The sequence below is a fragment of the Scyliorhinus torazame genome, chromosome 23, assembly GCF_047496885.1.
Source record: "Scyliorhinus torazame isolate Kashiwa2021f chromosome 23, sScyTor2.1, whole genome shotgun sequence".
In the NCBI taxonomy this organism is placed as follows: domain Eukaryota; kingdom Metazoa; phylum Chordata; class Chondrichthyes; order Carcharhiniformes; family Scyliorhinidae; genus Scyliorhinus; species Scyliorhinus torazame.
In genome coordinates this window covers 54,343,553-54,357,186 of record NC_092729.1, presented here as the reverse complement: position 1 = coordinate 54,357,186, position 13,634 = coordinate 54,343,553, and the positions used below count along the sequence as shown (strand labels likewise).

General features: G+C 43.4%; 1 protein-coding gene across 1 annotated transcript in view; it reads left to right on the top strand.

The window, feature by feature from the left end:
- Positions 1 to 217: 217 nt before the first annotated feature.
- Positions 218 to 13,634, top strand: part of LOC140399755 (uncharacterized) — a 31,503-nt gene continuing 18,086 nt past the window's right edge. The window contains exon 1 of the mRNA XM_072489256.1: positions 218 to 325. Coding sequence (XP_072345357.1) covers positions 295 to 325 — 31 coding nt within the window. The 5' untranslated portion in view covers positions 218 to 294. The remainder of the gene's footprint in view (positions 326 to 13,634) is intronic.

Here is a 13,634-nt window from a genome sequence, read left to right as displayed (position 1 = left end):
AACTAATCTATCCACTTTCTCTTTACCATAGATCCGCTGGCAAAGCCAAGGGCAGTCCTTGATCAATGGACCGGAGTATATGTAAGAGGAGAGACTCTCACTATTACCTGCACAGTTACTGGAGATAATCGAGAAAAATACTTCAAATTTTACAAAGATAAACAACGTTTGTCCACCCGTCGAATTGACAGAAACGTCAAAATTCGACCAATCCGGGCCACTGGTAGAAGAAGTGAAGGGCGATATGCCTGTCAATATAGAATTTCCGTCGGTGGAAGGCAGCTAATATCCTCAATGAGCGAGACTGTGGAGGTGACCATTTCAGGTAAATAACATAGAAATGAAACTTCTGTTTATTCTGTGGGCTTTGATTATTGATTATTTCCGCTCCGGTTCACGGCAATAACAATTTAACTTTCATTTGGGGTGGCTGCCCGTCACCGAGGTGGCACGGTAGAAGCGACAGTATTTCTAAATGAGTGTCCTGTGGCGGAGGGGGTTTATTACAGGCATAAAGTACCGGACTGTGCCATTGATTTCCGAGATCAACGAATGCCCAATTCCGTACCCCCTTCCCCCTGGAGTGGTATCTACTGCATATACTGTCAAATATCACCCTACAACCTGCACCCACCGCGTCATTCATTCTCCTTGTTCGTATGACCAGCAGTTCGACTTCATTTGGGTTATCTCCAGTTGAGATCTGCGGACCGATAATTGTAGCTTTGTCTCGGAGATCGGCATGTTGTCATATCATAGAATTTACAGGGCAGAAGGAGGCCATTCGTGTCTGCACCGGCTCTTGGAAAGAGCACCCTACCAAAGGTCAACACCTCCACCCTATCCCCATAACCCAGTAACCTCACCAACACTAAGGGCAATTTTGGACACTAAGGGCAATTTATCATGGCCAATCCACCGAACCTGCACATCTTTGGACTGTGGGAGGAAACCGGTGCACCCAGAGGAAACCCACGCAGACACGGGGGGACGTGCAGACTCCGCACAGACAGTGACCCAAGCCGGAATCATACCCGGGACCCTGGAGCTGTGAAGCAATTGTGCTATCCACAATGCTACCATGCTGCCCCGGTAATCTCCTCAATATCAAGCAACATAATCGTAAACTCACTGTACCCCCTCCAAAGCCTCCATATCCTTCAGGCTCAATGCCGTGGATGAAGGAGAACCTGACACATTCCTTCTTTCCGAGTTTCTCTACCTGCGTTTTCACTTCTAGTTACCTGTCGACCTGTACACTCAGGTCCCTCTGCCTTTCACTACCTCGGAAGTTCTGATATTTATTGCTTATTTCGCACTCGTATTAGACGTTTCAAAATGCATTACCTCACATTTGTCCACATCAGACTCCATCTGGCATCTCTCTGCCGAAGTCTCCAACCGATCAGTATCCTGCTGTGCAGACGCGATGGGCCGAATGGCCTCCTTCTGCACTGCAAGCTCTATGTTTATGTTCATCAATTGCAAATATATATCCAGCTCTCTTAGGCAAAGTCCTATGCAATCCACCTCCAACAGTCGGCAGCGCATTCAAAACCCCAAAAACATATCACTCATAGCTCTCTTGATTGCCGTCTTGTAATTGTGACCGCTAGTCACTGACATACTAATTAGTGGAAAAGGAATATCCTCTTGACCCTGTCAAAATTGTTCAGAATATTCGCCGCTTAATGTTCTCTGATCCAAGGAAACCTGTCCAAGGAGGAGGGGCCGCATCTCACCTGCAGGGGCACTAATATCTTGGCTGGTAGGTTTGCTAGAATCACTAGGGAGGATTTACCGTAGGATGTCAGGGGTTGGAAACCCCTCAGCGTTAGCGTAGAAAGTGTAATAACTGAAGGGGAACATAGAACAAAATAAGAGAACGACATTACCCGCAGGCAGAGCAAAGAAGGTGACAAGTTTGGGAAGGGCGGAGTCAATGCAGGACTCAGGATGCTGTATGTTAATGCACACAGTGTACGCATTGAAATTGGCCGGTACGATGATGTGGGCATCACAGAGATGGGGCTGCAGGGGGAATCAGGACTGGAATCTCCATATACAAGGATGTGTCCTATGAAAAGGGCAGGCAGGTGGTCAATGGGGCGGGGTTGCATTGTTGGTAAGAATGAAGATAAATCGATAGCAAGGAGCGGTATGGGATCAGAAGGCATAGAATCTCCAGGTAGGCTGAGGAATCGCAAAGGTAAAAGTACCTGATGGGAGTTATGTACAGGCCCCCTGGCACTGGCCAGGATGTGTGGCAGATAATAAATCAGGAGACAGAAAAGGCAAGTCAAAAAGGCAATATTGTGTTACGGGCGAGGCGTTTTCAGAACCCAAAATGTATCATGGAGTTCAACCAACCTCTTCCTTTAATGGATGTGTTGCTTTTCCTAGCACACGGCTTTTTCCTTAGGTGTGGGATTACAATTATGGACATGTGGGTTTTTAAACACAAAACAATGTTTATTCCATGAACTGAACTTAACATCTGAAAAAAACATTGGATCTCTTAACACCCCTTACTTCAAAGATAACTCAGAAAATATTGCAACAGTCATTAACTCCTTAAAATGTTCCTTCAACTTTCAAGAGACTTAACACCTTTAAACAGTATGACATCAGGTTAAAGGATATATATTATTTCTGTAGCATGGCAGAGATATAGTAGCTCGGTTGACTTCAGCTCCAGCACCTTGCTTTCTTCCTGCAAACTCTCTGGAAACACACAGACACACACAACCTGCTTTTTTCCAACTGGCTTTCTCCCTCTCAGCAACTCACAGCAAACCAGAACTGCTCAAGCTCCAGTCTCACACTGGCTTTCTCCTTTTAATCAGCTCACAGCAAAACAGTCAGGCACTTTTAAACTGCTCTCAGCAAAACCAGCCAGTCACTTTTCAAACTGCAAAACCAAACTGCCAAATGGCTGAACTGAACTGAGCTCCACCCACTCTATGACATCACTGTTTTCTTAAGGGCACATTGCTTAAACATCCAGTTCTTAAAGGCACTCTCGCATGACAATTGCAATAATCATGGGCGACTTCAATATGCTGATGCACTGGGAAAATCAATTCCGTTGTGGATCCCAAGAAAAGGAATTTATGGAATGCCGAACAGATTTTTTTTAAGAGCAGGTTGTGACAGAGCCTGCTCGGAGACAGGCAATTCTGGATTTGGTGATGTGTAATGAGGTAACTTGATTAGGAACTTAAGGTGAAGGAACCCTTAGGGAGCAGTGACCACAATATGTCAGAATTTACCCTGCAGTTTGATAGGAAGAAGTTGGAATCAGATGTAACGGTATTAACATTAAATACGGGAGACGACAAGGACACGAGGAAGGGGCTGGCCAGTGCTCATTGGAAAAGAAGCCTAGCAGGGAAGACAATGGATCAGCAATGGCAGGAGTTTTGGGGGATTATTCCGGAGGCACAACAGAAATTCATCCCATTGAGGAGGAAACATGCTCAGGGGAGGACAAGGAATCCATGGCTGACGAGGGAAGTCAAGGACCAGATAAAAACAAAAGAAAAAAGGTTGCAAAGTGGCGAGGATTAGTGGGAACCCAGGGGCTGGGAAGCCTTTAAAAGCAAGCAGAGAACTACTAAAAAAAACAGAAACGGGGGAGAACATGAAATATGAGGACAAGTTAACTAGCAATATAAAATACATAAAAAAAGGTAAGAGAGGCAAAAATAGATATTGGGCCATTGGAAAATGTGGCTGGAGAAGTAATAATAGGAAATAGAGAAATGACAGAAGAACTGAATACTTACATTTATTATGGGCCAGGGTTTAGACAACTCCAAAGTATATCATGGAGTTCAGCTGATCCACGACGTTTAATAGTTTTGCTTATGGGGAGCAAAAGGGTCCACTCTCCAGGAATTATGCAACAGAGACCATAAGTGTTTTTTAAAAAACAAAACAATGTTTATTCTATTAACCCAGTTAACATTTTAAAAAATACACTGTAAACATCTTATCAACTACAAACACACGTAACCCCAGAGATACAATACTCTATAGATAGCCCTTAATGCCTTTCCGAGCAACATCCATAAGTTAACCCTTTTAACAACGACAACAGGTTTGAATTCTCTCCATAAGCAGGTATTACTTTGAAATTATCAACTGAGCTGAAGACACTTTAGCTGGTCGAGAGAGGTCATTACACATTTGTTTGCTCTGAAGATAGCTCTATGGAATTCCTTGCCCAGTGAATCAGTAGAGGCTCCTTCATTAAATGTTTTTAAGATAAAGATAGATAGTTTTTTGAAGAATAAAGGGATTAAGGGTTATGGTGTTCGGGCCGGAAAGTGGAGCTGAGTCCACAAAAGATCAGCCATGGCCTCATTGAATGGTGCAGCAGGCTCGAGGGGCTATATGGCCTACTCCTGCTCCTAGTTCTTATGTTCTTATGTGCACGTCTGACAACGAAACCAAAAACAGAGCCACAAAGCATATTTTCAGCTCAAAACGAAGTAAAAGACTGAAAGACAGCACAGCTCCAGCTACACACTGACATCACTGCAGCTATTTGCTAAACACCCATTTCCTAAAGGGTCATCCACCTGACACATCACACCAAGATTAAAAAAATAAACCATCAACTTTAGGACGGTTTCATTTTTCACCTTTTCATTTTCCGTTTAAGATATACTGACAGTAAAATATATTTACGTTTCACAAAACAAAAGACGCAAACAGGTATAACAACATAGTCCATTTTACTTCTTCTTCATCCACCGAATCTGCTTCTCTTCATCACATTCGTGACAAAGCATCGGCTATCACGTGTTCTCGTCCTGCCACACATATTATTCCACATCGCTCACATCATCAGCGACTTTGAATCGTTTGGTATAATTTGGGATGGCTAACACAGGAGCAGTGGCTAACACAGACTTCAAGCCGTCAAATGCCAGTTCACACTCCACTGATTTGCTACGTTTCTTTGGCAAATCCGTCAGTGGAGCGACCACACTGCTAAAATTCGGCATAATTTACCGGTAAATTCCACTCATGCCAAGAAATCGCATCATTTCCCTTCGTGCTGAGGATACTGGAAACTCCCCAATAACGTTTGTTTTCACAGCCCGTGGCACCATTCGACCCTCTCCGATTGTGTGGCCAAGGAAAGTGACTTGGGTTTTCCAAGTTCACTTTTAGCTATGTTTACAACCAAACACGGCTCCTGAATTCGATCGAATAACCCCAACAGACGCTTCAAAATGGTCTTTGCATGTCTGGCTGAAAATTACCAGATCGTCGATGTACACCGCACAATTGGGTAATCCTGAAACAACTTTGTGAGGTAATCGTTGAAATGTGGCTGGGGCGTTTTTCATGCCAAATGGCATAACCTTGAATTGGTATATACCATCTGGAGTCACAAAACCTGAAATCTCCTTCGCCCTTTCGGATAAAGATACCTGCCAGTAACCTTTAAGTGTTTGGAAATAAAAGCTGATTGTCCCACTTTCGCATTCCTCTGAGCGTGGGATAGGATAAGAGTCCGTTCTTGCAACTGCATTCACCTTTCTATAGTCCACACACAACCGTTGGGTACCGTCCGGTTTCGGTACTATCACTATGGGTGAGGTACATTGGCTGCAGCCCACTTCAGTTGTGCCATTTTAAAGCATACTTTCAATCTCTCTGTTATGCAGTGCGTATTTTAAACGATTAAGTGGACACGGATGTTGTTTAATTGGAAAAGCATTTCCCACATCTACATCATGTATAGCCATTTTAGTACTTGCTAACCTATCTCCACAAACCTGCCCATGTGATATCAATAACTCTTTCAGGTCAGTTAGTTTTTCCTCTGGAACTTAGCTCAACAATTTATCCGAATTTTTAAGAGCATCCTCGTTTTACAATTTAATTGGAGGAATGTCAAAGCCAAAGTATCTAGATTCAGTTCTTCACTTTAAAACCTCCTCCTTTTGCTCTCCTTCCCTTTCAAAGTACCTTTTAAGCATATTCACATGACACACTCGGTGAGTATTCCTTCTATCTGGCGTTCCTACCACATAATTTACCTCACTTAATTTCCTTTCAATCTGATAAGGTCCACAAAACCTAGCTTTTAAAGGTTCACCTACCACTGGCAATAATACTAAATCGTTGTCTCCACTGGGAAAACTGCGAACTTTTGCTTTCTTGTCCGCTACCCGTTTCATCACATGTTGTGCAACCTTTAAAGATTGTCGAGCCAATTCCCCTGTTCTATTTAATCGTTCAGGACAATTTGACACGCAGTCCAATAATATAAGTTCCGACTGCTTACTCACCAATTTTTCCTTATTCAATTTAAGTGGTTTTCTTACCTCACGACCAAGCATTAGTTCAAAAGGACTGAATTTGGTTGACTCATTAGGTGCATCCCTAATTGCGAACAGTATGAATGGAATTCCTTTAATCCAATCCTCTGTATAATCTTGACAATAAGCCGTCTTTAACGTCTGATGCCACCTTCCTAACGCTCCCGGCGATTCTAGATGGTACGCAGTTGACTTAAATTGTTTTATTCATAAGCTATCCATAACTTCTTTGAATACCCTTGGGGTAAAACGTGATCCTTGATCCGATTGTAATTCTGTGGGTTGTCCATCTACGGTAAATAATTTAAGTAACTCCTTCACATTCGTTCTAGCTGTAATATTGCGTACTGCAATGGCCTATGGAAACCTAGGAGGCACATCCATTATAGTCAAAATATATTGATTCCCACTTTTCGTTTTAGGAAGCCGTCCTACGCAATCAATTAAGACCCTTGTAAAAGGTTCCTCAAATGCTGGAATGGGTATTAAAGGCGCTGGTTTTATCACTGCTTGAGGTTTCCCTATCACTTGACATGTGTGACATGACCGTCAAAATGTAGCTCCATTTTTATGTAGTCCAGGCCAATAAAAATATTTTTGAATTTTAGCTTGAGTTTTCCTTACTCCCAAATGCCCTTCCACTGGGACCTCATGTGCAACTCGCAACACCTTCTTTCTATACACTTCCGGCAATACCACTTGCTGAACTCCTGCCCACTTTTCATCCGCCTGCATATGCAAAAGTCTCAATTTTCTCATCAAGACATCATTTATACGGGAATAACATTCTGATATACACTCAGATTCCTCTTCCGCGTATGCTTTCTGATACATCCGTTTTATTTCTTTATCTTTCTGTTGTAACTCCGCCAATTTTCCTGAACTAAAAATATCCGCCTCATCCTCCACCTGTTCTTATCCAACCATCTGATCAAAATTCGTTTCTGATAATTGCACTTCAACTTCATCTTTACTCTTTGATTTCTCCTCTTGTCTTATCCTATGACTTTGCGACCTTGTTACTACACAATCCGGAAACATCACAGGGTATTCGTCCTTCAACACGTCAGTTGTCTGATTTTCCACTGGTTTATCAACCACAGTAGACATCACTCCCACCTGCGATCCAGCTTTATCATTACCTAAGATTAACTCTATTCCTGGACACGATAGTTTGGCTATTACTCCTACTACCACTTCACCACTCATCGCTGTGCTTTCCAACCTTACCTTATATAATGGAACACTACTTCTCTCACCCTGAATTCCACATATTACCACCTTTTCTTGCAATATTCCTCGCAAACTACATAATTCCACATCTCTTACCATCAAAGTTTGACTAGCTCCCGTATCTCTTAAAAATGTGGCTTCTTTACCTGCTTCTACTGATACACATGAGTAAATTTTAATCACACAAGTAAATTATTTAAAGAGATCTGGCACCTTCTTATCAACTACCTCTTGATCAGGCACATCCTTCGCTTCACTGGGGCTGTTCTTTCCCACGTTAACACACCTCATTCTCTTATCCTGTTTTACCACACCAGTCTCCCCAGTGCTTTTCTTCAACAACCAACAATGTGACTTTATATGGCCTAGCTTATTACAGTGAAAACATTTGAAACGTTTCCTGACTCTTCCAACCTCCTGGATTTATTTCTTAATCTGAGGTACACTCTCCTTATTATCTCCCGTCAGATTACCTTTACCTTTACCGCTTGAGTATTTCTCTTTTCCCCAGTTTCTATCCCTCACAGGCTGAAACTGATGTCGGAAACCAAACATTGATTGATGAACTAATTCATAATCATCTTACATTTCTGCTGCTAAAATTACAATTTTAACCTTCTGTTCTTCCACGTGAGTTCGCACTACATCCGGAATTGAAGATTTAACTTCTCTAAATGTATTATTTCTCTGAGAGCGTCATACGTTTGATCTGTTTTCAAAGCCCCTATCCACCTATCAAAAGTACTCTGTTTGATCATTTCAAACTGCACATATGTTTGACCAGGTTACCTCCTTAAATTTCTAAACCTTTGTCTGGCTTCAGGCACTAGTTCATATGCACATAAGATGGGTTTTGTCACCTCCTCATACGTTCCAGATACCTCCTCCGGTATGATACAAACACTTCACTAGCTCTACCTACCAACTTCGTTTGAATCAGTAATACCCACACGTCCTGTGGCCATTTCAGTTGTTTAGCTGCCTTCTCAAATGAAATGAAAAAGGCTTTTATCTTCTTCTCATCAAACCTTGGCAATGCGTGGACATATTTAAATAGATCCACACCAACCTTCGACTATGACGCTCAAGCTTATTATCCTCAGTACGATCCTGAAACTGTACGTGTCCCTTTACATCTGCCAATTTTCACTGACTGGTGTTTCATGGCCATTTTCCGAAGTTCAAACTCTCTCTCTTTTTCCCTTTCCTCTCTCTCTCTTTCTCTCACATTTGCTTTTTCCTCTCTATCTCTTTCTCTGTCATTTCATTTTTCCTCTCTATCTCTTTCTCTCTATTTTTCTTTTCCCATCATTGCGTTTTCAAGCTGCTTTCATTCTTTCTCATGTTCCAGTTGTTTAAACTGTAACTGAAATTTTGCCAGTTCTAATACGTCCGACTGTATCTCAGGCTAGTTTAAATGTTCAGCTACCGCCGTATGTACCTCACCTTTTCGTACGCTGTCAGGCAACATTAACTGCAATGTCTTTGCCAATCTAAAAGCCTTTTTTTAGTCTCTGTTCGTCAGGTACTGCGTGTGACCTTCTCCAACCCCCAAAACACCCGAGCCTCTGAATGAGCCATTGTCTAACACACACTGCCTTCTTAAACTGGAATACCACACCTGAAAAGCAAACTCAAATATGGTCACCCCTCACTGTCTTTAAGTTTACTAAGTCAACCCAATCACGAAAGATAGATCTTCATCCCGGACGAGCCCACAATTTATTATGGCCCAGGGTTTAGAAAACTTCAAAGTCTGTCATGGAGTTCACCTGAGCCACGACTTGTAATAGATTTTGGTTATGGGGAGCAGACGGGTCCACTTTCCAGGTGCTATGCAACAGAGACCATAAGTATTTTTTGAAACAAAACAATGTTTATTCTAAGAACCAAGTTACAAATCATCAAGTGAGCTGAAGACATGTTTTAACTTGTAGAGAGAGACATAATTACACATCTGCTTGCTTTGAATACAGCCCTACAACTCAAAGCCAAACTAAACAGAGCCAAAATGCAGCTTTATAGCTCAAAATAAAAGTGAGAGACAGAAAGACAGCCCAGCTCCACCACACACTGACATCGCTGCAGCTATTTGATAAACACCCATTTCTTAAAGGCACATCCACCTGACACTTTGCAGCAGTCATCACGGTGGTAGGCGCCAGTGGGATGTCAGAGCTTCAGGGGAATCAGGGTGAAGGGGTGAGTGCAGTGGCCATTGCTAAAGATAATGTTCTGGGGAAACTGAAAGGTCTGAAAGTGGATAAGTTCCCTGGACCGGTTAGATTACTCCCTAGGGTCCTAAAAGAGATAGCTGAGGATATTGTGCAGGCATTGCTGGTGATCTTTCAGGCATCACTGGAGTCAGGAACGGTCCCAGAGGACTGTAAAATGGCTAATGTGATACCACTATTTAAGAAGGGATGGAGGCAAAGACGGGAATCTATAGGCCGGTTAACCTGACTTCGGTAATTGGTATGATTTAATAGTCCATTATTTAAGATGAGTTAGCGGAGTACTTGGAAGTGCATGATAAAATAGGACTGAGTCAGCACGGCTTTGTCAAAAGGAGGTCATGGCTGAAAATACTGTTCTTTGAGGATGTAACAAGGAAGTTAGGCAAAGGAGAACCAGTGGTCGCGATTTATTTAGATTTCTAGAACGCCTTTAACAAGGTGCCGCATAGCAGACTCTTCAATAAGTTAAGAGCTCATGGTGTTAAGGATACGAACCCGGCATGGATAGGGGATTGGCAGACTGGCAGAAGGCTGAGGGTCAGGCAAAAGGGATATTTTTCGGGATGGCTTCCAGTGACTCGTGTGCCTCAGGGATCAGAGCTGGGAGCACAGCTTTTCACACGATACATTGACAATCTGGAAGAATGAACTGTTGCTAAGTTTGCAGATATGCAAAGATCTGCAAAGGGACAGGTAGTATTGAGGAAGAAGGGGGCTGCTTAAAGACGTAGACAGGCTAGGAGAGTGGGCAATGAAGTGGCAGAAGGAGTACAATGTGGAAAAGTGTGAAGGTATGCAACTTGGAAGAAGGACTGGAGGGTCGACTACTTTCCACATGGGAAAAGCATCGCAAATCAGAAGCAGCAAGCCACTTGGGAGTCCGTTTTCACGATGTTCGTACGTTTAACGTGCAGGGTCATTCGGCAGTTAGGAACGCAAATGCAATGTAAGCATTCATATGGTGAGGGCTAGGATTCAAGCCCCAGGAATGCACTTCTGAGGCTGTAAAAGGCTCTGATGAGACCCCCATTGGAGGATTGTGAGCAACTGTGGGCCCCGCATCGAAGGAAGGATGTGATGGGCCTTGGAAAGGGTCCAGTGGAGGTTCACAAGAATGATCCCTGGAATGAGGAGCTTGTCGTACGAGAAACGGTTTAGGTCTCTGGGTATGAAGTCGTTGGAGTTTAGAAAGATTAGGGGGGATCTTATTGAAACACAGGATACTGCGAGGCCTGGATAGAGTGGCTGTTTCCACTTGTAGGAAAAACAAGATCCAGAAGACTCAATTTCAGACTAACGGCATAGGCAGCACGATAGGACAATGGAAAGCAGTGTTCCTTCACAGCTCAGGGTCCCAGGTTCGGCTTGGGTCACTGTCCGTGTGGGGTCTGCGTTGATTTCCTCCGGGTACTCCGGTTTGCTCCCACAAGTCCCGAAAGGTGTGCTGTTAGGGAAACAGTCCATTATGAATTCAACCTCTGTGTACCCGAACAGGCGACGGAATGTGGCAACTATGGGATTTTCACGGTAATTTCATTGCAGTGCTAATGTACGCCTAATTGTGATAATAAAGAATAATATTCTGTAAAAAGAGATAGGAGAATTTTCTTCAGCTCGATGGTGGGGATGCTGCGGAGACCAAGTCACTGAGTTTCTTTAAAACAGAGATTGACAGGGTCCTGATCAATAATGGGATCAGGGTTATCGGGAGAAGGCAGGAGAATGGGGATGAGAAAATTATCAGCCATGATTGAATAGCGGAGCAGACTCGATGGGCCGAGTGGCCTAATTCTGTTCTTGTTCTTAGTCTTATGGAGAACAAGCCCAGTTTCTCCGGTCTTTCACTGTGTCTAACATCCTTTATTGCTGGTATAATTCTAGCAAATGCTCTCCGCACCCTCTCCATGCCTTCAACATCCTTCAATAAGGTGCCCAAAACGGAACACAATACACCAAATGGAGTCTGACCAATGATATGTAGAGGTGTAGCATCATTTCCTTGCTTTTATACTCTATGAGTCTTTATGACCCCGAGGATGTTATCAGTATTCTTTACACAGTTTCAATGCCCATCCACCTTTAGAGAATTATGCACTTCAGCCCCGAGGTCCGTCGGCTCCTGTATCTGCGAAAAGTTGCACCGTTGAGCCTGTATTGTTTTGCCATTTGTCTTCGACCAAATAACCTCACAATTGGCTACATTGATGGGATTGTTGTTTTTCTGATAAGAAGCCTTTGGCCAGCAACGTCCTACAGGGATGAATGTTTTTTACATACATCAATGACGTGCATGTTAATGTCGCAGGCGTAATTGGTAGATTTGCAGGGTACAGGAACATTGGGGATGTCCCTGACAGTGAGGAGGGCATTCTTGGACTGGGAATGATACGGATCAACTCGTTGTTGGGCACAACAACAGCAGATGGAATTTACTACTGATAATCTGCGGGGATGCATTTTACGAAGTCTAATAATGATAGGATAGACAGAATGTACGGTAGTTTCCAAGGGAGTATGGAGGAGCAAGGGGACTTTGGTTGAAAAGTCGATGGATCCCGAAATGTGGATAGATAGGGCAGTGCAGAATGCACACTGAACGACTTCCTTCATTACGCGGCGTATAGACTAAAGGAGCAAGGAGGTATTGCCCAAATGTGCATAACATTGCTTTGGCCACAGATGAAATACCGTGTGCAGTTCTGGTTGCCACACGATTGGAAGGGCGCTAATGCACTGGCGAGGGTGCAGAGGAAATTTAGAAAGATGCCGCCTGGGGTGGAAAGTTTCAGCTATGAGGACAGTCTGGAGAGGCTGTGCTTGTCTTCCCTGTAGAAGGAGGTTGAGGGAACGATCTGATTGAGATATACAGAGGCACAGAAAGGCAATATCGTAATAACATTTTCCCATGGTAGATCAGAGGGAATATGTTCAAGGTGTGGAATGAATTCCTCAGAAGGGAGCTGAAGAAACATTATTTCACCGAAAGGGTGGTGGAAATATGCAAGACACTGTCTGAGTGTGGTAGAAGCAGATACACTCGGAACTTTTCGAAATTATCTGGACAAGGACTTCAATCGCCAAGGCATTGTTGACTATGGACCATGTGCTGCTAAATAGTATTGGCATTGAATGGTATTTCACGCACTGAGGACCCGGGTTCGATCCCGGCCCTGGATCACTGTCCGAGTGGAGTTTGCACATCCTCGCCGTGTTTGTGTAGGTTTTACCCCTTCAACCCAAAGATGTGCAGGGTAGGTGGGTTGGCCACACCAAATTGCCCATGAATTGGAGGAAAAAAGAATAGGGTACTCTAAATGTATCTAAAAATAATAATGATATTTAGGGGCAGCACGATGGCACAGTGGTTATCACTGCTGCCTCACGGCGCCGAGGTCCCAGGATCTGGGTCACTGTCCGTATGGAGTTTGCACATTCTCCCCGTGTTGCGTGTGTTTCGCCCCCACAACCCACAGATGTGCAGGGTAGGTGGATTGACCACGCTAAATTGCCAATTAATTTAAACAAATGAATTGAGTACGCTACATATATTTTTTTTAATAACATGTCATGGTCGACATAGACGTGTTGGACGGAAGGGTCAGTTTGCCTGCTCTATGACTGTATCGTCACCTACTCCCCAATGACTTCATCAAAACAAATAAGTGGTGTATTCTATTTCCTGTAAATGTTGCCCTAACCTTTCTTGCACTGTCCAGAAAAATCCCAGATTCTCCAGTCTCTATATATAACGCATTTCCCTCATCACTGCGACCGTTCGATTGATGTACTCCAAGGCTATTTCCATGGCCTGGCATTTCTTAAC